General features: G+C 40.5%; 2 protein-coding genes across 4 annotated transcripts in view; one reads left to right on the top strand and one right to left on the bottom strand.

Annotated features, from left to right (window-relative positions):
* The window catches only part of dok7 (docking protein 7), a 24,739-nt gene extending 5,980 nt beyond the window's left edge, over positions 1–18,759 (top strand). The window contains exons 6-13 of one of the 3 annotated variants that reach the window (XM_035661084.1): positions 5,827–5,946; positions 8,743–8,850; positions 9,445–10,340; positions 13,796–13,864; positions 14,405–14,450; positions 14,820–14,972; positions 15,118–15,189; positions 16,109–18,759. In XM_035661084.1, the coding sequence (XP_035516977.1) occupies positions 5,827–5,946; positions 8,743–8,850; positions 9,445–10,340; positions 13,796–13,864; positions 14,405–14,450; positions 14,820–14,972; positions 15,118–15,189; positions 16,109–16,242 (1,598 nt within the window). In that variant the 3' untranslated portion in view covers positions 16,243–18,759. Of the gene's footprint in view, positions 1–5,826; positions 5,947–8,742; positions 8,851–9,444; positions 10,341–13,795; positions 13,865–14,404; positions 14,451–14,819; positions 14,973–15,117; positions 15,343–16,105 lie in introns of all 3 variants that reach the window. The other 2 variants (XM_035661083.1, XM_035661082.1) reach the window with 2 other exon arrangements.
* The window catches only part of lrpap1 (low density lipoprotein receptor-related protein associated protein 1), a 12,302-nt gene continuing 4,084 nt past the window's right edge, over positions 15,715–23,932 (bottom strand). The window contains exons 3-8 of the mRNA XM_035661085.1: positions 23,108–23,238; positions 22,093–22,213; positions 20,800–20,955; positions 19,835–19,917; positions 19,131–19,307; positions 15,715–18,358 (exon numbers count right to left, since the gene is read on the bottom strand). Of these exons, the coding sequence (XP_035516978.1) occupies positions 18,290–18,358; positions 19,131–19,307; positions 19,835–19,917; positions 20,800–20,955; positions 22,093–22,213; positions 23,108–23,238 (737 nt within the window). The 3' untranslated portion in view covers positions 15,715–18,289. The remainder of the gene's footprint in view (positions 18,359–19,130; positions 19,308–19,834; positions 19,918–20,799; positions 20,956–22,092; positions 22,214–23,107; positions 23,239–23,932) is intronic.

Below are 23,932 nucleotides of genomic sequence, written 5' to 3'. Positions count from 1 at the left end.
AGTGTGAGAGTAACTTAAGATGAGTTAAGTCTAACCAACCAACAACTCATTGGACCAGTAACTTTGTCCATATACAGTCAGTGCAGCACAGTTGTCTTATGCTTCCCTTAGACAAATGCTCCTTCTCATTTCTCACAGCTTGATAGATCTTTCATTTAACACTAACCGACCTGGATAAAAACCTATGATTTATTGCAGGTCTTTATAGAGTAACTTTATCCACTTAAGAAATTAATTTCTATGTATGAATCCACCACACTGTATGCCTGCCCACTAAATAATGCTGTGTGTGTGTGTGTGTAGGTGTGCGTGTGTAGGTGTGCGTGTGTGTGTGTGCGTGTGTGTTTGTGTGGTTGCCAGGGTTTAGGTATCCTCTGAATGTCCAGTTGATGTGGGCATGAATGTGAAGAATGAGAAGCAGTTTTATGTTTTGGGGTGGGGATGTGTGTGTGAGAGACACATGGACAGCGAGATAAGTGTTTAAAATGTTCATTGTAGGGGAACTTAACTTGCCTACAGCTGCCGTGTTCCTGACTTCATACCTGAAAATATGTCTATTGGTAGATCTTCTTTATAGTGAGAACTATCTCCTCAGTGTCATTTTGTGTTAAAGAGGTGTTGGTCTTAAGAGAAAGTTCCTGTATGCACTAATGTGATGTGTGTGTGTGTGTGTGTGTGTGTGCAAACAGTCTCCTGGCTCCTACAGGAATAACCATGAGGTCCACAGGCTCTGGTTTCAGTGTTCTGATGGGCAACATCTATAAATACCATCCTCCACTGTAGTGGTCACTCAGCCAGTCACATAGCGCCTGCAGGCTAGACTGCCAATCGCAGTTTTCTCCTTCATCCCCATCTACATATTACCCAGCAGTCACTGGGGCAGTAGCGAGAGGCCCTCTTGGCTGCAGGAACAGAGAGTGACAGAAGTCGGCAAGTGACATTCCTTGCGTGAGTGCAAGGTAAAGCAGAGTGTTAGTTTACATTTTTACATGTTTATTTGTATTTGGTGAGGACATGTGAGGCATACCAGTGCTTAGCATTTTATGGTTTCACCCAAAGCTGGTCTTTACGCACCAACTTGTCTGCTTACAGTCAGGTTCTCATCATGATTGTTGATCATGCTGATTGTTTTGGCAATTACCCAGAAAACATTGCAAACGTTTTAATCTCTTATTGTTGACACTGATCAGATACAGTCAGAGGAGCTGGGAGTGGGCACTTGACTCTAAGTGAATGCAGTGCAGCATGGCTACTGTATTCATGTATAGTCAGTACTGGAGCAGATTTATTACAAAATACCATGACGAAACATCGGTAAATTTTTTGGAGGAGTTAGTCATAAGAAATGAATTAGCTCTGCTCCAGCTAGCAGCTCCATTAACCATTTTGAGTAACCATAAGCAGAGGAAATGACACTGTTTATCATAACACTTCTAGTCTTATACAAACCATTAGGTCACTGACACTGTGAGTGATCAGCTGCTCTGTTTTTCTTGTTGGCATCACTTTTCTTTTCTGTTTATCTTTGGAAAAAGTTTTAAGCGCTGTTGTCTCACACATCAGCAGCCCCTTGCGATGCTGTTGGCAACAGAAACCAACAAAACTTACGAAATGAAATCCTCAGCTTAGATTCTCAAACTTTAGAATTGACACACTGATCATGTGCTTAGACATCACAAACCCCTGCAGAGAAAATCTTGGAGCAGGAGAGATCACGAGGAGTTCTTTAAAGATCCCCTCCAGTAATGTGTTATGACATGTACAAATAGTCTGTTTGGAACAATAATGTGTGTCTAATTCAGCAAACATATCCACATCCATTTCCACATTAAAATCATTGAAAAGGCATCTACTCCTTCTACCTCATTAAACATTTCAGAATCTTTGGATATAAAAAGTTCATAGTTTCAAAAGTTTTCCTGCTGAACAAAAGATGTCTCTATTATTGTAAAGTTCCTTAATATCCATGAAAAGTACAAAATGGCGGCACACAGTTACAACAGACAGGCCAGAAACACTGTAAAGATGTGCAAATGTTGCAGAATAATTGTAATTGTATAGACAAATGGTTCTTTATAAGGCTGCACTTTTTGAGCACAGTACTTGGAACCGATGTCTTATAAAATAACTGCTTTACCCTCTCAGCTCCCTAATTTCCCTTGAGGCCTTTTTGCTCGAGCAAATCAGTAAGCAGGTCTCTCGGTCATCTAATGCTGCTGTATAAAAATATTTTACCCTTGACTGCCACAGTGCTCTCTGCTGCAGCTGCACTTTTAAAGTCAGCTGCGCCTCTGACGATTCCTGGCTGCAGAGCTGAAGACGTACACCGCAGTGACATGATGAGCCTTTTTACGGCCATGAACATACACAAACACACTGCGAGGCAACCACTGCTGTGGGACAGTGGGCAGCCGTCTGCGCAAATCTTTTACTAGGCACTATCAGTTGAGCTGGGTTCCTCGTGGATGTCTGTTGGACGTGCGCCTTTCGTTGGACAGTCACATGCACACAGTGTAGCAGTGTCAATCATCCATCAGTACACAGTGATATCAGCACTCCAGCTTCCACTCAATGTGATAACGAGGCCGCGGTGTTCTGTAATCGATGATGTTGGGAGCAGAGCCGGTGTCATAGCTAGAGAGATAGTTTGTGGCTTATCAGGTCCACACGTGTTCATGTTGGTCCTGTACTACCCCTCCCACCCACACACACACGCACACACAGTAACAAATGATCCTCTGTGGAGTTTGGATGGCCAGTCAAGCCTTGTGATCTAGATAAAAGCAATTTTAAGCCGACATACTATGTCAGCAATCTTTCCATGTCCCTCAGCAGGAATAAACACACATGTGCACACACCTCGTATTGTAGTACAGTAATATGTTGATGCACGTGTGAAGTTGGTTTTCTTGTGGTGTTTATTATATGTTAGAAAGCATTATGCAGCAGTTTTGCTGCATACTTTTGAGTTCTTCCAGATCAGAAGGCAATTTTAACTTGTCTGATATCATGTGACATTAAAGTGTGAATGACCCATAGAGGTTGAAATGTCTCTGAATCTCCACCTGTCATTAGAAGTGTTGAAGCCTCTTGGATGAGTGGTGAACCGTTCTCAAGACGAAACAGCTGTCCACCTACAGTATGTGTGTCATTATAATGCAGAGTGGTTTAGAGAAACGTTATCTGTTAAAGGTCCAGTCTGTAACATTTAGGAAGACCCATTGGCAAAAATTTAATATAATATGCATAACTATGTTTCAGATAGTGTATAATCACCTGAATGTAGGAATTGCATTTTTGTTACCTTAGAATGAGCCTTTTATATTTACAGATGCCGCTGGTCACCTTCCACCACACAGCTATATTCCACTAAATCCTAGACACTGGTCTTTTAACTTGTGTAACCAATATTATGAACATTGGTCCCAAACAGAAATAATTCATGGTGTAATTTGACAGAAAAGCAGCTTATTTCTATATTAAATATAATGCTTTGCTGCTACAATAAGAAAATAACATCTGTCTCTTTTACGATGAGCTGACATGCAGCTGAGCTCAGCATATTTGTGAGAAATAAATGAGTACCAGGTCCAACAAGGCCCTTTGGGTGTTCATAACAAATAAAAATTACGAATTTGACTGCCAAACAAATGTCCACTGAGAAAATTACAGAAAATAGAGAACAGCTTATTTTATCCCAAGAGATCCTAATGTCATTCTTTCTAATGCTACAATATGTCTCTTTTGTTTCAAACGTTACATTGACATTGCCCCATAAAGGTTGAAAAATTTTACAAAATAGCTTGCACAGAGAAAACGCTGCTCAAGGCCTCTGAAGATGTTTTTTTTTCACACCAGATGAAAAGGAGAGACTAGAAAGAGCTACAGCCATGACTTTACTATGCTGCGTATTAACAGAAATACTGGCAAACGAGAAGAACAGAGTCGTTTATTAAGTGGAGTTATGTTGTGTTTACTGCTTGTTTCTGGTTCTTTCATGTGGCTGCCTTTAAACCTTTTCAGGTTTAAAGGCAGCTATAAAACGTGGCTTTGTTGTTGAAGTTTATAGCCTACAGCTGCCTTTCAAATCAACAAGGCGAGATTTTCGTAATCCAAAGATAAATTGAGGTGGAGTCATTTTCCCACTGAAAGCACGGCACCTTGTGGTAAAAAGGAAAATCTGTTAATGAAACACCTTCACCAAATGTCAAACAGATGATGTAACTGACTTAATGAGCAATCCATAAAGGAAATGAAGGGTTATTTTTAAGGACGTAGTTTGTGGTGCTGTTGAATTATATTGCGTTATACTGGGAGGTGTAGCTGATATTTAGTCTAATTTAATTGATTTAAATTGAGTGGAATTTTTTTTAGAAACACCTCTCAGTGTACGGTATTTCTTACTTTAAAGCAGTGTGGGGGACTATAGTCTGGCTGTGCACAACTGGCCTAATTGTGACGTTGATCATCCTCCCGCAGAGAATCTCATGCAATGTTGGTGTTTTCTTCTCTGATTTGAATGTCTGAATGGCTGAAGAGGTACATTTAGGCTTCCATACAGTTAGTAACCTTCAGATTTAAAAGTTAAAAAAGGTTTATTGTTTTTCCCTTTCATTTACAAAACTGTAGACTCACAAAGATGAACTAAATTGTATTATATGTCTATTATTTTCTCCAACTCCTGTCTCTGTGAAGGATCATAAATACAGCTTTTGAGACTGAGGGCTTATTCTGTTCAGGGTGTGGGCTTTATCAGCTTCGTCTGTTCAGATTAGTCGTTTGTAATAAAAAGCCTCAGCTTACAGCCTCACATTGATATTATCAGTGACTGTACTTTCATACTTCATCTCCTCCAGTCGATAAGCAGGCCAAGCATTTCCACTCACTCAAGAAAACACGATAAAATACATGACGGCTAATGAAGCTAATAGGTTTCCATTACATTTAATGCTCAGTGATGATTCAAGAGAGAAACTCTTCAATTATTCAGCTTAAGAAAAACTAAATGGTGGTCTGACATATTGCAGCATATTGTAATAGCACTGAATATACTTTATAATATAATGAAAGTAACAAGTTAAGTAAGTAAACTTTAGTGCGTATAATGTTATGGATAAGATTGATAGATACCTTCATCCAGGTATTAAATGCTGTTTTGTGACCATTGGAATTTAAAGTTGTCTCATACGTAAAACATAATTTTCAGTACTTTATTAATACAACGGCAGCTTTTTTTTATTTTTAGCTTGAAATTACATATGAAACAAAGCAACTTTGCTGACTCAGATGTTATCAAACATTTTTCTGCTCCGTTTTTTCTATTTTTATTAGCAGCAAACTCAGTTCCATGAGAACAAAGAGGATTTTTTTGACAAACCCCTGAGTAAGGGCTTACTTTGTGGCTGTCTTTTCAATATCTCTGCAATGAGAGATTTTGATGTTTCATGATTTTTTTTTGCTTGTCTTGTGTTTTCACAGACGCCTACCTCTGTGTGGGCTTGATAGGAGAGTGGGGGCTGAATTGAAAGACGTTTTATGTAACCTTTGGAGGAGAGGGTTGTTGCTGGCTCAAAGAACAACCTTGCCTTTAGAACAGCCTTCTGAACCCTTACTGAACATTGTTTGGCCTGTTTGTTTAGACTCTATATTTCACAATTTACTACAACATTTTCTCACCTCTGCTTCAAGCTGTTTAATTTGGTGATTTTAGTTTTTCCACATTTTCTTCCCAACCCCAATATCATCTTCTTTTGAGTTATCCATCATATATGTATGTTTCTCTTTCACTAATAGCGTTGTCTCTCTCTCTCCCCATCCAACTTCCAGGGGCTGGTGTTTTCTTCCTGTCCTGTTCAGATGGAGAGCAGATCAGTTTCCTGTTTGACTGCATTGTCAGGGGCATCACCCCCAGCAGGGCCCCTCATGGCCTGCGACCTGCCCTGCCAGGTGAACACATACATATACACAGACATTCGTACATGCATATAAGCTTTAAAGTAAATACACACATAATATACCGGCACACATACATACGTACAATAGGATAAATTATAGTATGAAGTAGTAATGTTTGTAGTAGAAATATCTGCAAAAGAGGCCTGCTGTTCTGAACTAAAACAATCAGTCACGTTGGTATGTCTATGTATGACTTCCATTATAAAGGTTTACTGCCTGTTTAATGTGCATGTTTAGCATTTGTGTCAGGCGCCATGCTAACGGAAACACCACATGCTTAAAGCCCCAAGGGTCACTGTGTGGATTAAGGGGTTGTGCCTTTGTGTGTGACTTGTGCGCTATTGTAACGTCCTGCTAATTTCACAGGCATTTCTGAGACCACAAATATGGAGACTAAGAGGTCAGTGATAGTTGGAAAGAGAAAAGTTGTAACAGGACACATACGAAGGATCTGACAACTCTGAATAGACACACTGTGATACAGTGTACACACACATCTCAGGGTCTGTTTTTGAATTTGGACCTAATACACACTTGCTTTTAATTTGTAAAGATAAAGTTTGGTAATGCTTTAGATTAAATAGATGGAGAATTGATGCCAACATGGAGAAAAGTAGTGCAGCACAAAAAGAAGAGACCTTCAACTTTTCATCTTCAGCCATTAGCTACTGCCAATATCAAACTGCACTTAACATTTCTTGCAGAGTCATTTGCCATTTAAAAGTATAATAGTATCTGACTCTTTTGACCTGGACTCAGTTGTCCCATCTATTTCCTTCATACTGATAGATTTCGACTTTCCTGTCACTAGGTTTCTGTAGAATTATTTATATCTTGCTTGTTGGCTAGTTTGGACTGCAGAAAACCTTTTGGAGGAAGAAAATCAACCATAAAGTTTGTCTCCTTCAGCACAGGGATAGCTCATTCTGTAAGCCATGCCTTAGGCATGTCGGTTTCTCTAAACATTCGACTGAAGTTATGGAACATAATTATATTTACTCAAGCCCTGTACTTAAAGGTTCTCTGCAGAGATTTCTTGTAAACATATAAAGTTTATGTTTAAGTTTTTCCTCCATAAAACACATTATGTGCATCCTTGAGGTCTAACAAATGTGTTAAAGGTGGGGTCAGTCATTCTGGAGAAACTGATTGTTGAGGGAGACCCCCAAACAATGGGTGGCATTCTTGCTCTCAGGAAGTCAAATACCGACACTTTGGTTGACTTCATGCATTTCCTTACACATTTCCAAATCATTTATTTTTTTTACATTTTGAAATCTGTATTGTTTTCACCCATGTTTACATGCTAGCACTCCACTTTTTATGTACATACCATCTGACTGAAGTTCAGTTGAATAATGTGAGATCATTGTGTTCATGTACAAAACAGGGATTGACTCATAAAAGCATTGCTAGTGCTCAAAACATTGCAGGGGGTACCTTTAAGTACAACTTTAAGGTACTTGTATTTTACTTTTACTACCTTACCTTACCTTACTACCTTTTCTGCTATTTCTACTTATATTCAACTACATTTAAACAATTAACTCCACCTTGACCAGCTTATATCAATTCCTTTTGTATATAAATACATAATAGTAATAATCTAATAATCTAATATATGATGATATTAACAGGGGGCATTCTATTGCATATTGAGCTCTTTTACTGTTGATACTTGATCCTTGGTTGCTGATACATCTGTACTTAATTAGATTTGAATGTACTTATAATGGAGTATTTTTACACTGTAGTTTCTTTAGCATAAGAAAAAGATCAGAATACTTCAAATCTAACTTTACTGTACATATATATGGTAGGCTACCTTATACATGTTGCAGAGTCAGAATTAATATGCAAAGCCCTGTAGTACTGAATTAGACAGACAAAAACAAAACAAACAAATGATGTGTGAGGCTGTGTAGGTGGAGGGAGCTGATCCATCAGATTGGTGGAAAAAGAAGTTTAACTTCAGCCTCCTTGCAACATTTATTCTAGTGTCAGCCAACCGGCATCAATCTGCTCTGAGGCCCTCTCTAACCCCACGACATTCACTGCTGTGAAGAAGCTCGCTATAATTAGCATAGACCAGCAACGTTAGCAAATGTTAGCTGACACCTCACATAGCGTAGTGAAAAAACTTGGCATCTGCACGTTAGCGTTAGCTGCTGCAGTCCAGAGGCAGAGATCCAGGGGTTAGGTTGTTGACACCTATACACACAAACACCCTGACCCAATGTGCAGGGGCACGCGCGCACACACACATACACACACACATTATGTATATATAGCAGGCATTAAGTGTGTAATTGGCAGGGTTTTACACTAAATCGATGTTCCAACAGATAGTCAAGGCGCCTATAACCTCCACTGGGAGATGTTAAATTTACAAGCTGGTGTAACAGTTGGAGACACACTCACACATGGCAGACATCTTAAAGAGGAGGCTGATGCATGCAGGAGCACTCTTTCAACTTCTGCTTTCATATTTCCATTTTTATAAAGATACAAAACAGTTTTTCTGGTCTGGTTTTGTGAGATGTGTATTTCTAAAAGACATTCTAGCACACTGAAGTATGTTTTCATAACTTAATCCTTTTTAAAAAAACGTGTAAAATGTGAATTACCTTGAAATATTTCTATTCAGTTTTATCTTACTTTGATCTACAAAAAAACTAAAATAAATTTGCAGTGGATTCCTTCACGCCAAAGACTATTTGGACAACAGTCAAACTGCTGATGGACTGTGAAAATGTATAAAATTTGTATGTACTGTATGAACTGCAGATCCCAATGCTGACCCAGCTTCAGCAGAGGAACGAATCAGCCAGGAAGCATCAGAGCTGGAGAAACGACTCAGCATGTTGTCTCACTGCAGCCTCGCCAGCAGCACAGGTACTGTTAAGGTACTACTAAGGCAATATATCTAATATATAACTCATCATCACTCCGCAATGTAGCAGAGGGATAGTATGCATCATCTTAGGACCTTCAGATGTTGATGTAGTCTGTCATGATGTTTGGGATTTGTTATACATCATGAATCTTTCACTCATCATTGCACTCTGTTTGCTTGGCCTGGCTGGTCCTCTGCCCACACAAAGGCTTAATCACTGGTCTATATTTATGAGGCCATTCTGGGAATGGTTTATGTCATAATTACGTGTGTGTGTTACTCAGAAATGTGTAGCTCAGTGTAGTCAGAAGTCCAATGATTCACTTCTGCTGACTACGTCTAAAACACAGAGCAATCATGAGCAAAAGCTTCATGATTTCTGCCCCGACTGCACAGAAACACAAAAGACTTGAACTGTAGTGTGATTGACTGAAAACTGATTTCACAGTGTCATGTTGTAAGCAGAGCCCAATTAAAGACATGATTTATATAACAATGATTAAATCTTCTGTATTGCAGTTTTACTTTATGGTGTGCAGATGGGTTAATAAATCACTTCATCAGGATCTAATAACTTTCTTGCCCCCCTTCAGCTTCCACTTACAGCTGCAGTACATCTGTTGCCGGGGACGACCAAAGCAGCATCTCCAGCTCCTCTTCCAGCCAATCAGATGCGAGCTATGGAAGCAGACTTCCATTTTGGGTGGAGCCGTTAGCTAGGCCGCACCTCTCCAACGAGACAGCATCAAGCTCCTCCACGCTGAAGGCTTTGACCAGTTCAGATGACCGGCTTTATGCTGCTGTGATGGGAAGCTCCGGGACTCGCCCATCCTCCGCCCAGCTCCATCCTCGCGGTCTCCATGACAGCGGGCGGCAGAGCTCATTAGACAGTGGGATTGGGATAGCGACAGGCAGTCAGTCGTCTTACTCAGGGAGCTTCTCCTCGTATACGGGGAGTCTGGACACAGCCAGTCAGGGAGGCGGAGAGGAGTTTGGTTCCTTGGCCAGCTTACCTGCTCCTCCTTCTTCACCTCCTTCTGTTCCTCCCCCCACTCCTCCTCCTCCTCCTCCTCTGCCAACACTTACCCCAGAGCACAGTTCTGCTACCTCCTCCTCCTGCCCTTGTGCCTCAAGACCTAGCTCTTGTACGTCCCGGAGGCGCAGTGAGGAGTATCAAATCCCCAGCCTGCTCAGACTGTGGTATGACACTCCCAGGAGTCTGCTCCAGACCCTTTCCCTGAGGGAACCCTCCGTCTCTCAAGAAGGCCCACCTGGGCAGGGCAGGGACAGCAGGAGCAGTGTAGATGGAGGGGGTAGTCAGGGACAAAGGTTGAGCAACAGCCCCACAGGAATCAGGGCCCACCGTCAGGCCATGATGCAGCGCTCGAACTCCTGGGGCAGTGAGAGGGCGCCCTCTGTGGACAGTGGGGGGAGGTCCACACCCAGAGCCCTGCTGGTGCCTGAAGGCTTGGTTTGTGGAGAAACACAGGTACAGACAGTGCCACACTCTTTCAATACAACCAACAAAGCACAATATAGCATATCAGAGGGAGAATAATTAAAATAGTATAATGCCTTTCTATGAAATAAAAATACTGTTCAGATATTTGGAGCACATCAGTTACACAGGCTCTATTAGTGGGACCAGAGAACATATACTTTTTAAAAAACATTTTCATAATACTAGAGTCTAATCACCCTGAAGAGATTTGGTTAATCACTATTATAATTTAGTTCAGTCCAAGAAAATGTAGACATGTTTTCATCATTATGTAACTTAAGCTCAGCACTATAGAGAAATTGTCCATCTTCAGGTTCTCTTTGGGAGTTTTGTTTCTGTGCTAACATATGCATTAAGTATGGACTCTTAATGAAATGGACCAAAATGCTTGCAAATCATCATGCTAATCACCTACTCAAGCTCTTGGATTCACTCCCACAGATGCTAATCTCTCCTTAATGTTTCTGCCTGCATTTATTAATCCCACAGTGGTATTTTTTATTCTTGTGCTCATAAATGGGATCTTATGTAACTATCCCTTGTGCTAATAAGCTAGGATGAGCTCCTCAGTAGAATTGTGGTTTGGATGTTGAGGGTTGAGGAAAGAGGCATGGTGAGTACCAATAATATAACTGAGGTTACCAAGTTGCCACCTGCAGTCACAGATGTTTAGCTGTATTACAGTCGAGGCGCCTCAGTGGGACAACTGCTGTAGACTGATATAAGAAAGTATCTGCATCTTGATTTGCTCTGATTTTGATCTGGCTCATGTATTTCTACAGCAATATAGATTATTATATTATCTCCTGGGGTTCTGTGGCACTATGTGGTTCTAGTATGCTAGAGTCAGCGGCATAAGCACCGGCGGTGCAGCTGATGCACTGCACTGGGGCCCAGCTGATTCTAAGGATGGGTCCTTTCATGCCTTCGCATACCGCGTTCAACAGGAACTAGTAGCATGGGACAAGACTCAGTGGATTGGCTATATTCTCAATGCAGAACAGCATTATGACTTGAGCAGTGTCGTTAATGACTTTGCGGCTAATAAATTACCTCTCAAATGTTAGAAAATGCGCACTTACTGGAATCTGTGTTTGTGGTAACATTTGGCCCCAGTGCCATTGATGATGAATGATGATTAATTAATTGTTTATGCAATGCATGTAATTGTGTAATCAGATGCCATCCATTCATTCATACTGTGTAGGCCTATAATGAGCTGCTGTGCTTTTCTTGATCGTTATTTGTTCTGTGGTTATTGACATACTGTGTAAGCTACTATGTGTTAATTTGTTACTGTAGGCTGGCTAAGGCCTTTTAGGTTATTTGATAGTCGGAGACAGTGGTGATTTGAGTCCAGGGCAGGCTGTTATTTGCGTTGATAGATTTGGCACTTCGTCTGCTGTCCCTGGCTCTGATCAAAGGCTGCAGGTTAGCAATTGCATGGAGTCGTTGTGTGTCTATACGCCTGCCTGTACACAAGCGTGCTTTTTGGGGCACTGCTGGCTACATCTGTTTGATCCTGGTCAAATTTTTAACATGGAGATATAAGGCTCTGCACATTTAGGTCCAGTCTTAGCTACAGTTATTTAATAATACAGTCAAACTTTAGTTTACTACACCGTCATGAGGGCAAAAAAAGCTTATTACCTTTGAGGCCATTTTCTAAAACCTGAAGATAAACTAATACACTAATACATAATGGAATTCAATCCATAATGAATGGAAAGGAAACAACAGGAACAAAGTGCAGGACCTAGTACTACAGCCCTCAAACACATCAGTGAACTCCACCTATCAAAGCCTACTTTTAGACTTAACAGAGCCTGAGATGTGAAATGCCTAAGTTGCTGGTGCCAATTTGTTCAAGCTTGCAATGGTCGTCCTTTTAGTTTATACTGAATGAGATGTTGATTCAACTTGGTCCTTTTTGAGGTCATAGGTTGGAGTTTTGTTCAGCAAAGTGCCCATTAAGTGTCTTTTAGTCAGTCTTAATGAGGGTCTACTTCTTTAATGCAGTTTTCCTGTTTAGATTTTGCAAGTCTTAACTTTTGGCTGTATTACGTAATTGTGCAGTATTTGCGACTGATGCACCAGCAGTTTAAGCAGCAATTATCTTGACTTTTCACATACACACTGGTACTTGCTATTCAAACTAATGACTCACTCGGGTGGCTGCCTTTGTAACTGTGATTTACAGTCATCAATGGCTTAAAGGCTCATAAAGAGGCTGAAAACACTGTACAATGCTGAGCAAGGCTTGCCACAGGGGCAGAAAAACCACTAAACATAATAATTTCTGCATAAAATATACGAGGATACTTCTTAAATTCAACCTGGGAATCACAACACTGGAGCATTGAAAGAACAAACCTTCTTTTAACCATTTGTTGAGCTAGCTTTTTGAGACCATATGCCAGGTCATTCTGTACTGCAGTGTGTCATGCAATCACAGCACGCCTCCTCGGCACCTTCCATATGGGCACTTTCGTCTCCAGTCCAAGTGACTTTGCATGTCTTTGGTCTGAAAACCACAGGGCGTAGAAACATGGGTGAGAAGATTCAAACACCAGACAGAGTGACCGTGAATCGAATCCTCTCACTGTGAGGTGACAGTGCCACCCGCTGAGGCACTAAACCGCTAATACAGAAGAACACCAATTGTAAAAAATTAGATGTGTGTTTCCATCACAAACATGTCCAGAGCCGGTTGTTTTCCCTTTGATACTTTTGTCCAAAACCTCAAAAGCCCTTGGAAGACACTCCACATTGTCTAATTAATTTTCTGAAGGGTTGTGAAAGGCGCTTTCCCCTTGTATCGAGCAAATAATCGTCAGAGCAGGAGAGGAAACAGCATGTCTTGTGATTTTTGACAGCTTGTGTAGGAGTGCGTGTGTATATTATACATCATGTCTATGCTGGAGAGCAAAAGGGGACCAAGTAAGTTAATGAATAGTGATGAAACCGACAGAAACCCTCGCAGAGGAGAATCCTGTTGTATGAAACACCAATGAGTTTTCTTTGCTCATCATTCCTCGACTCAGTGGTTCAATGTGACAAAAGCTACACATCCTTCATGTCGGGTAATGAGACAATGCTTGATTCCACAAGTTGTATTAGGTCCTTTTGAAACAAACCGTATGACAGATAATATTCCTGAAGCTTGAATCTGCTGCTAGTTATTAGCTGCTCTGGAGCAGATGAAACTGATAAATTGGGACACACTGTCAGAGATGTCTTCTGAGCCAGCCACCCTTTTGTCTCCCACCTGCCACCTCCTAAAGATGTCAGGTCTGTCCTCACAGCACTGTATCACCTTTTTTTCTTCACCTCGTCCCCTCACTCGCTCTCCCTTTCCTTCTTTCTCCTAATCAATCCTTTTCAAAGTCGTTCTGTCCACAGCTGCTTAAGACATCTCCAACTTCTCTTGTCTCCCCACCCAGTGCGGTCATGACAACTACATTACACCAGAGCAGTGGCGGTCAGCGAGGAACAGGTGCTTAACGACTCAGGTCAGATTTTACCCACCTATTTTAGTTCTGTGTCTTTATGGAGCCATAAAAGAGCTCTGTGTGCTTAAAGCAAGACTAAAGTAACATTTGGTAAAAGAAACAACACACTCTTTCCTCTTAGAAATGAAAAGTTGGATTCCTGAACAATAAAGCCACACCCTTGCATTTCAATTCACTCAGAGCTTATATTGGTCTGCTATGGCCAGTAATATTAGCAAACTTTAGTTAGATGCTGTGTAACTGACATTAATGAGTAAATTTGCTTATTTTATTTTACCTTTAAACTGCTACTGCTATTGCACTACATTCAAACAAGTCATAGATGAAAATTATGATGTTTTTTAAGAGCAATTAACTCAAGAGAATCTTGGGAAATAAAGGCAAATCAATGTGGCTTTATCCTGTAATTAGCACAGTTAAATAGTATCACTTTAAATCAAACATGACAAGAACATCAAACAAGCTTATTACCTAAAACGTATGCAGTGTAAAATTAAGATAAAAATCTTAATCTCAAAAAAAAAAAATTTTATGTTCTAGGTTGCCAACTCACCGACAGGCCTGTCACCTTCTGCAGATATACAAGGTGTGTTTGGGAGTGCAATTAGTGTGCCTGGGTCTTACACTGTGGTGGTGTGGTGTACTTTTTAATTTTGAGGAACTTGTACTTTGCTTTAATAGTTCCATTTTATGCCACTATATACTACTATTCCATACATTTCAGAAGTAAATATTGTACATTTCTCTCCACTACATTTATTTGACATTTACTAGTTTCTTTCACATTAAAATTTTAAGTAGTTTATAAAATATGATGCATTGCATTGATTAAACTACTTTTAGTATATTCTGCTGATACTACTTATACAAATACATACTTTTTTTAAATTTTGAATGTATTGAATTTGTATTACTTATACTTAAGTAATAGTTGGGCTCAAAATGTGTTTCTCAGATCGTCCTCTCTGTGTGAGTGAGGAATATGATTACGTTGGGCATGTTGGTGATAAACTGGCAGGTCTGAAGAGGTTGCTGCCCTCTCTGCCACCCTCTGCACCTCCACCCCTGCCTGTCGGACTGAGCAAGCATAGGCCAACATCAGCCTGTGGTAAGAACATTTCTGACAAGTGAATTGTGGATGTGAAGTATTCCAGATAAAAGCCATTTGTCTTTTGGTGTTTTTCCGCTGACACTTTATTCCGCTGGTCTGGGATCAAATGTTCAACCTGTTAAAGATTGGATTTCTTCCTCAGGTATGTTCCAGTCTGCCCATGAATCTCCTCTGTCTGTGTCCCTGGACACTGGGCTCCATAGTGACAGCACTGGTAATTATGTTAACATCCCCATTAGCCCCCTGCCAGCTAAAACTAACAGAGAGCTCCTCTACACGGAGCTGGACCTGCAGGAGCCCAGATCAGCTCCAGTCTCCAGTCGGTGCAGTGCTGTCAGAGGTAACACTTTGCAGCTCTGCAGACCCAGTAAGGACACCAAGCCTGAAATGGCTGTTTTAGATCTCTGTTTGTCTTTTCCTATTGCTGCTTTCTTTTCTGTCTGGCTTCTGTTGGAATGGCAGCTTTTGCATCCCATGTCTCTGCTACCCGTAAAGTACCTGTACTGATTCTTACAAATGTACAACCAAAACAATAGATGACACAGTTAATATTATGACAGACAAACAAAAGTACAAACCCCTTTTCTTTTACATTTTGTTTGGTTGAGAGAATTCTGCTATTGCTGCTTATTTTCCTGCTTACCTCTGCCTCTCTGCATCTACCGGCTGTATTTGAAAAAGTGTCTGGAGATGTTTTTTCTGCCGTTCAAATCAAAGAGGGACAGATCGGTACACTGAATGAATGGGGAAACAATTTATTTGCGTAAAAAAACATTGTTCAGAGGCTAATTTATGTGGTACAATCACATATAACAGTGACATAACAGTCCAAATGTGTTAAAGTTCTCAGGTGTGAATTGGCAAATTAAATAGAACATCTTCAAATAAATGTATGCATTTTTACAGTCAGATAAAAAGAATGGTTTACAGTTATATTCCAGTACTACCAATGCAGACAATGTGATACAAGAGAAGTGTATGGTTCAGTTAATACAAAGTACAAAGTAACTGAACAACGCACTTTAGGTAATGACAGGTCACTGTATGTATTTCCTGTATGTGAAAGAATACAAAGCAGAAACAACATTTTCTCTTTTCTCCTCCTCCTCTACCACCAATTTCTCAACCAGAAGAGGGCTCCATCAGGTACGCCCACCTCGACATCACTGCCATGGAAACAGCTCAGAGAGTGGGGGCGGAGCATGTTCAGGGCAGGGAGGACAGACTGACTCAACTGGAGAGCAGGCGACGAGGGCCACCAAACTGACTCTGCAACGCCCAACTCGTTGCCACTTCAAACTTGTTTTCATTACTCATTCTCTCCATCTCTCTGAATAAGCTAAAATGCTCAATTGCAGTTGTTCATCATGGCAATCATCGTTGCACTTAAACACACCCACAGTTGTGCCAGTGTACAGCAGTTTCCCCACCAACAATCCATTCCACTAAAAAAATACAAAAAACAGGAAATGTCTGGGAAATCTCTTATGCAGCTGCCATCTTGGATGTGTTTTGTGTTCTGTTGTTTCTTCTCATATACTTGTACTTAAATTAGTGCTTTCCTGCATTTCTCTTGATGACCTTTAACCCAGAATTGTTACTTTTTTTTGGCTGCATGGCACTTATGTCGGCTGAGGTTGGAGGAATATTCTCTCAGGTTGACTGTTGAGCATTGGTATAAATGTCATTAATTATGAGTGAATGGCACCAAAGACTAATGTTTACCACTGATATTATAGAGACAAAGATAGACAGCAGCATTGCTTGGCATCAAGTTGTACTTTGTTAAGCTGGAATTTAGATCTACTTTCTTCAGACTGTGGTGTGGCTCTATCTGTTGTTACCTCTCTTATCAAGAGGTCGCACACTGCCACTGTTTATATTGAAATGATCTATCACAGGATTGAAGCAGAAAATGACCACACAATGAAATCAAGCCCCCCCTCATCACACTGACACTGTTAAGAGTCCCAGCTTGCTTGGCTATCATTCCACATCAGAGCTTAAAAGCATTCGATTGAAATAAGCAGCTTAGAGTTATATCTCAGGAGCAAATTACATTAATCCAGACCCATGTGGCCCAAGCAGGACATGACTGAGTAATCAGCCAGCCAGTAACATTATTCATCACAGTAATCAATGTCTCTGCTTCTGCTCTGTGAGAGGGCAGGAATTGATGAATGGAAAAGCACAGTGGGTGTTCCAATTTCTCACCTCCCTCTTGATATCATCAGGACAAATTGCCCAATATTTGATGCCAATTTATTTTTATGATGGCGGTTCCCTACCACTGTGTCTGAGGAGAAGATGATGAGAAAAAAACACAACGTGAGGATGAGTTAGACAAACTTTAAATTTGACTAAGAACGGCTTGTTAATGCCGCTACAGGGTTAGCATTGGCAAAGGGGTCGATTTCTCTACAGGACGTGTAAATAGTAACTGCTTTTATTTATGCCAATACAATATGAATGATATTCAACTATATTTTTAAAATATTACAGTTTGTATGTTTCTGCCACCTGTATCTTATTGAATATTAAAGGTTGCTGTTACATTTTAGGTTTCAGTGCTTCTAACCTGAATCTGCAAAGCATTCTTCATTTTATATTGATTAGACAATAGCAGTAACTCTCACAATATTATTCAATATACAATATTTCAGCAAACCAAGCTATGAGTTACTCCAGTAGTAACAGCTTATCTGATGCAGCATGTATTACTTGCACAGCTAATGACAGACGGGTGCGGACAAATTGTCTGGCCACCAAAGTGCCAATATTCCCACAGGATGAAGTTCTCATGCAGTCGGTAGGCTGTTTCCCAGGACCTGAACCATCCCTTAGCAGCTAAACTACATCATTTGCACATCTACATCAAGAGTAACTCAGCTCCTCAGCCACCCACACAAAAGTTGGCTTTCTCTGAGCACATTCTCACCCAGACATTTCTTCTACACTGTCATTGGTTGTACAAATAAGTGTTGCTGCAGAGAACCAGACTAAAAACTATTCCACCTTTATCTGATCTGTACCATGACTGATAATGTGACCAGTAAGTCATCACAATAAGTCCGCCTGATTTATAAGAAATCTCTCATTTGTATAATATGTACAAAAAAACCACAATTCATTCATTTTCATTTCTAAACAAATCAACAACTAGTAACACTAGAAAAGTAGAAAACATTGATTATTTTTTTTTTTTTTACAGTAGTTAAGGGGAATGGGAGAATGTAACGTGTGTGTGTGTGTGTGGTTGTGGAGGGAATTATTTCAGTTCATTCAACCTTCAATGACACGATGATCCGAGCCTCTCAGAGCTCATTGTGCTCAAGTCCCTGCTGAGAGATCTTGTTGGACAAGTCCTGCATATGTTTCTTCATCTGAAATCAGACAATGAAAGACATATATGTGATCATTTAACTGCTGTAGATCTGTAGCTGTTTGTGTGGTGGCTGACATTAATAGTCATAATTGTGCACTTTACTAGTTAAGGTTTTGGTTGCTTTCATGGTAAATTAAGATTCAGATAGTCAATCTTCTGCAATGTCAATCTTATAGAAAAGGTATCTAACCACACTTGGCTTTGTATGTACTATTTTATTTATACTGTGTTTTTAATGTTTGTTATATATGATTGATGATATATGTTAATACCTTGTGGTATTTAATTTAATTTTGGATGCTATATTTTAACATCCCCATCTTAAAGATGAATAAAATGTGACACATTTATAAATCAATCTCATAAATAATAAATTGCTTAAGATTGATCTCTAATTAACATGCCATTATCCTAGTTCTTTTGAATACATATGGATATAAGCATATTTTTTTTCCGATGAGCACAGTTATATGTGGGAATATCAACAGAGATTAACAGGATTAGCAGAAATGTTCATTGTACAAGGTTTGAGCAGAACCATTTCTTTCCAACTCCTTTTGTTTATTACAAGAGACTCTTCTACGACAGGAACACTATCAGGGCATTGTTAACCATTGCCCCCTATTTCTTTACTGCATTTTCTCAGCACTATAGCAATGTTTTATCCCTTGCCCTTTTCGCACCATTATTAGTTCTTACTCGGCTATTGGACAGTAGATTTGTGGTGTTTGATGGAAAGGGCTAACACAAAACCCTTTATCCCTCCTTACCTTGTAGCCCATCTCCCTGGTCTTCTCAGCGAGTGTGTTGTACTTTTCCTGGTTCTTCTTGATGTGCTCTTTGTCTCCTAAAGCCTCCACATGTCGCAGCTTCTGGTGGGAAAGCTCCAGCTGCTCCTGGTAATGGCTGTGCTTCTCCACCTTGGTCTCAAAGTGACGCAGCTCCTCCTAAGTGAACAAGGAAAGGAGGGCAGCAAACACAGAGGGGAGTAAGCTCAGTTCACCTTCAATTACATGCACAGCTGCGCAGGGGGAACTAATATGCATCTAAAGTAGTGACAAGAGAGGAAATGTTACAGAAAAGTCTAGCTGAATGTTTCCCTGTGATACATCTGATCTTGAAGCTAGAAATCTTTAAAGAAATTGAACTGAAATTGAGTTCTTCATTGTTATTCTCTGCTCATGGGACAACGGGTGAAAGGAGCACAATGAGATATAGGAGAGTGGAATACTTTTGCATTTCAAATGTCTAATGCATAAAATGTGATCCTCATCAAGTGCACTCCAGGCTTTATGGCTTACTATACACAAGCATGGTAAGCCAAAAGAGCAAAAAGTTTTCAATAATTGTATTCTAAGAGTGCAGCTGCGATAAAACAATGTGTTGTGTGCAAAGTGTTATCGAGAAAGAAATTGGTGAAAGCAGAAGTATCCAAAAAAAAACAAAAACAAAAAAAAACTGTCACAAGACCTACCTTGAGGGAGTCCAGCTCATCTTCGCTAAGGTTGGCTCTCTTCGCAGCCTCCCATAGTTCAATCACACGGGGCTCACGAAACTCTACGGAGGAAGAACCGACGTAAAGGAAGATAAAGGGAGAACAGTCCAAGGAGACAGTTTGGAGCCTCACCAATACGCAGATGTTTTATAAGATACAATCACAACAATGAGCTACCTTAGTTATTCAATCATTTGGTGTAGGCACACAATATGAAAGAACAAAATTGCTTGCATTCACATCTCAGCTTGAGGCGCCGTCACAGATTCCTCTTTACTTTCACAACTCTAAAAGTACTACAAAACCACGACGTATAAGAAAACCAGATGGAGAAAACAGGGAGGAGGAGATTTAGACTGTTTTGTGCAAGAGGAGAAAGGAAGTGAGGGGAAGATGAGAACAAGTGGTTGAGAGAGAAACAACCTGGAGGGGAATTAGGAGAGAGGAAGTAAAGGAGTCGGTATGATAAGCAGCAGGAACATCATCTTCATCTAAACTCCCAGACAGACTCCCGCTGAAACCTGCACAACCGAGACCCCACGCAAACTCTGCAGTACACCCTACCAAAAGCAGCAGGGAATATGAGACAAGACTACCAACTACAAGAAAATGTAATCGTGAGAGAGTGGTGAATGTTTTCCCGAGTTAAATAGAACAAGGAGTAGCTTGTTTACTGGCTGGATGCAGCAGTGTGGGCTTCTTTAAATAACCATTTTCACATCCTTTCCATTTTAGAGATATATTCAATTTGAAACTAAAAGCACTAAACACTCGAGTTAAGCCACCAGCATATCAACACTCATCAACAGTGATATGACAGAGTGTGTTATTGTGATCACAAATCCCAGTGATTAAGCTGATGAGATAAGTGTGGACTGAGGCTGAGATGCAGACAGAGACAAGCTGTGTGTTGTGTGTGTGTGTGTGATTTCTCTCTCTCTCACCACTGTCTTCAGTGAAGCCCTCGTGGCTGAGCTTACGGAGGCGCTCGAAGCCCTGGTTGAGGTCTCTCATTTTCTGCTTCAGGTCTGTGTGCTTCTGGTGCAGCACGTGCTCTTTGGCGTCGCCCTCCAGGGGAGAGATCACATTTTTGTGTATTTCTGTTGAGGCGAACAGACGGAGGGAAATCAGAGGGGGTGAGGAGGTGACGGGGCAGGTTAGGAGTCAAAAGCCGACGGGGTTGGGTGTGTGGATTAGATGGGAGCGTGGGCAGAGGAGAGTATAGGAAATGAAGGAGGGATGAAACCACAAGGAATAGAGAGAAGAAAGAGGCGGAAAGATATTAAAGCAATAAAAGAGGTAAAGAAAAACATCATTTAATAAGGAGAGTTTAGTACTAACTATAAAACATTTTTATGACAAGACTGGCTTTTTCTTGATACATCACATTTAGTTTTTCATAAGAACCTTGAGTAGCCTATGAGCTTAATCTTACCGGTTAATATGACAGTGTGGTTATGAAATAACTTTCTGTCTCACCCTAGAAAAAGGTGAGGAGGTAAAAAGCGGACAAAGAAAAACTGAACAGCGCCACACGAACTCAGTGATAATCGTTGACATTTGGATCAAAAGAAAAAGGCAAAGCTAAGATGAAATGAAGACTACGGAGCCCTGACAGGCAGCGGATGGCGGCGGTGGTGTTGTGGAGGTGCACGGAGAGACCCCTCAAAGCAACATGTGACTGGCTCAATATTTAAATGCATCAGACAAGCAGAAAAACACCTCCGGCTTGCTCTGCAGAAAAGTTCTGGCAGAAAACAGCTGTGTAGTGTCAGTCGCATCCGAAGGAGACGTGCCTGTCGTCCCCACATCTATCTGAAACATAGCTCAGCTGTGTGTGTGTCAGCTCGGCTTAAAACTCACAGCTTGATGTGATGTGACAAGCCCTGATAGAGCACAGAGCGGTGGGTGGCAACATGTGCAGTCCGATACCGGCCACCTACGTTACAGGACCACAAGTCTACTAACAGAGAGAGAGCTCTTCAGACATGGTGCTGATTTTTGATGGATGACTGACTTAACAGCAGAGATGGTACCAGTCAAATTAGGGCAAAAGAGGGTGACGAGGTGCAATACTTTGCATTAATTTGCTTTGGAAACCGGCCTGATATATAGTGGGGGAAGGAGGACAGGGCTTAAAGGCTCATAAACTTGGCCTCAGAAAACACCAATAAAACTAAGCCTGTGTGACACCTCTGCTCTGCAGCAGAGCAAAGGCTGTGATTCATGCAACTCACCCTCGGTCCTGCTGACGGTATCCATGAGGATGTTGTACTCATGGATCTTGTCCTTGTGATGCTGGAACTCCCTCTTCAGGCTCAGCAACTCCTCGTTGGAGAACTTCCCTGAGCTCTTGGCCTGGTGGGGGAACAGTCATTGGAGACAGCAAGAAAAAATAAGTCTCAAAAGCAGCAGGAGATGTACAGACACATTTTAGACTGAGAAAAAAGACAGGTAGTGGTGGTCCAAAACGGATCAGTGACTTCATGTTTGAGAAGGTCTAAGTGGTAATGCCTATAATATAAACATTTGAAAATCAGTAAACTCAATGGGCTGTCAAAACACAAGACGACAATAGACCATTTTACACTGAATAAATTGAATATTTTGCACATGGGAGGAAATTTTCTTAGGAAACCAGAAATATATCGTCCAAAGGTAAAAGTTGTATTGCTTTCAGCTGCAATAATAAATATTAAAGATTTAAATGTTTGCATTTATATGAATTGCAGTGAAACATTTTAATACCACTCCACTAGATAAAAATTTCACATATAGTGGTCATTGCACATTTTCATAGTTTTTTTTCAAACACAGTAGTTTCTTTTCACAAAAACAAAAACCCAGTAAAACTTTGCTGTACTTTCTTTCCCTACCTAACTGCTTCCTTATTGTCAAAGTTCAAAACAAAGTTGCCAAAGCTTAAGCTTTTGAAAATAATGGGTTTTTAAAAGTACAGTTACGTATGTAAAAGCTGCATTCAAAGATTGGTGCTGCTGTGCGAGAACTCTGCAACTGTAACCTGAAAAAGCGTTTAACTTTGTAAAACATTTGATGCACCTGATTTTTTAAGTGATATTGGGTGACAATTCTTTTTTAGCTCATTTTTAGGTATATGTCTTTATTTTATGTAACAGTCGCCAGCTGCAACTGGGAGCACTAATACTTAAAAAAGAAGGCATATAATCGAGGAACCAATTCCAAAATATACTTTAATATTTTTCTTCCTCCCTCTTTTGCACACATACACACCTTGTTCCACAGTTTGTCCAGCCTGGGATCATCAAATATGTCTCCCTCTTTGGTGTCATGGTCCTTCAGGTGGTTGCTCTCCAGTGGTCGAGTGTCTCTTTTCCCATCCATTCCATACTTGGCCAGGATCACTGCACAATATAACACACAGACTATTTACTAATGCTCCGATAAATGATCCTGACATGAACCTGTAAGGACTAACAACTGAGCCTGTCATGAGAGGAAGCTGTTTGATGCACAAGAAAATCTAAAGTGACTAAGACACAAATATATTCATCATTTAAACAAGACATTTCACATCAGAAATTTCCCAGAGGCCCGCAACCCTTGACAGCAACTCATTAATTCCAAAGCTACCTCACATTTTAAGAGGAACAGCAAAGGGAGAAGCATCTTTGAATGAATTAAAACTGAGCAGGCCCACAAACAAGGTTTACAGTCTGGGAATCTGACAAGAGCTCATCAAAACAAACTAACTTCACTTATTACATAAGTAGCACACAGCGGGTGAAATCCATGGGCTTTTTGTCGTGCTGCTCCTAACACAAAAACTTTTTAAAAGGTGAGAGTGAGAGTGGAGGAAAAATGCTCATTTACCCTCCCACTCAGACACTTAACACTTTACTCAACCCAAAGCCTGGCAGGAGACCTGAACATACAAGAAAAACAAAAGAAGGCAAAATGATGTTGCAACATATTTGCCATTTCTGTGGCTCATTAGTTTATTGTCAGTTATGTACAAAACATACTGAGCAGCACAAGCTATATATATATATATATATATATATATATATATATATATATATATAAATAAGAGGTTTA

This window comes from Morone saxatilis, unplaced genomic scaffold (genome assembly GCF_004916995.1).
Source record: "Morone saxatilis isolate NCDOM2014 unplaced genomic scaffold, NCSU_SB_2.0 Contig17, whole genome shotgun sequence".
In the NCBI taxonomy this organism is placed as follows: domain Eukaryota; kingdom Metazoa; phylum Chordata; class Actinopteri; family Moronidae; genus Morone; species Morone saxatilis.
Note: the sequence above shows the minus strand (reverse complement) of the source record. Positions and strands in the feature narration are given on the sequence as shown.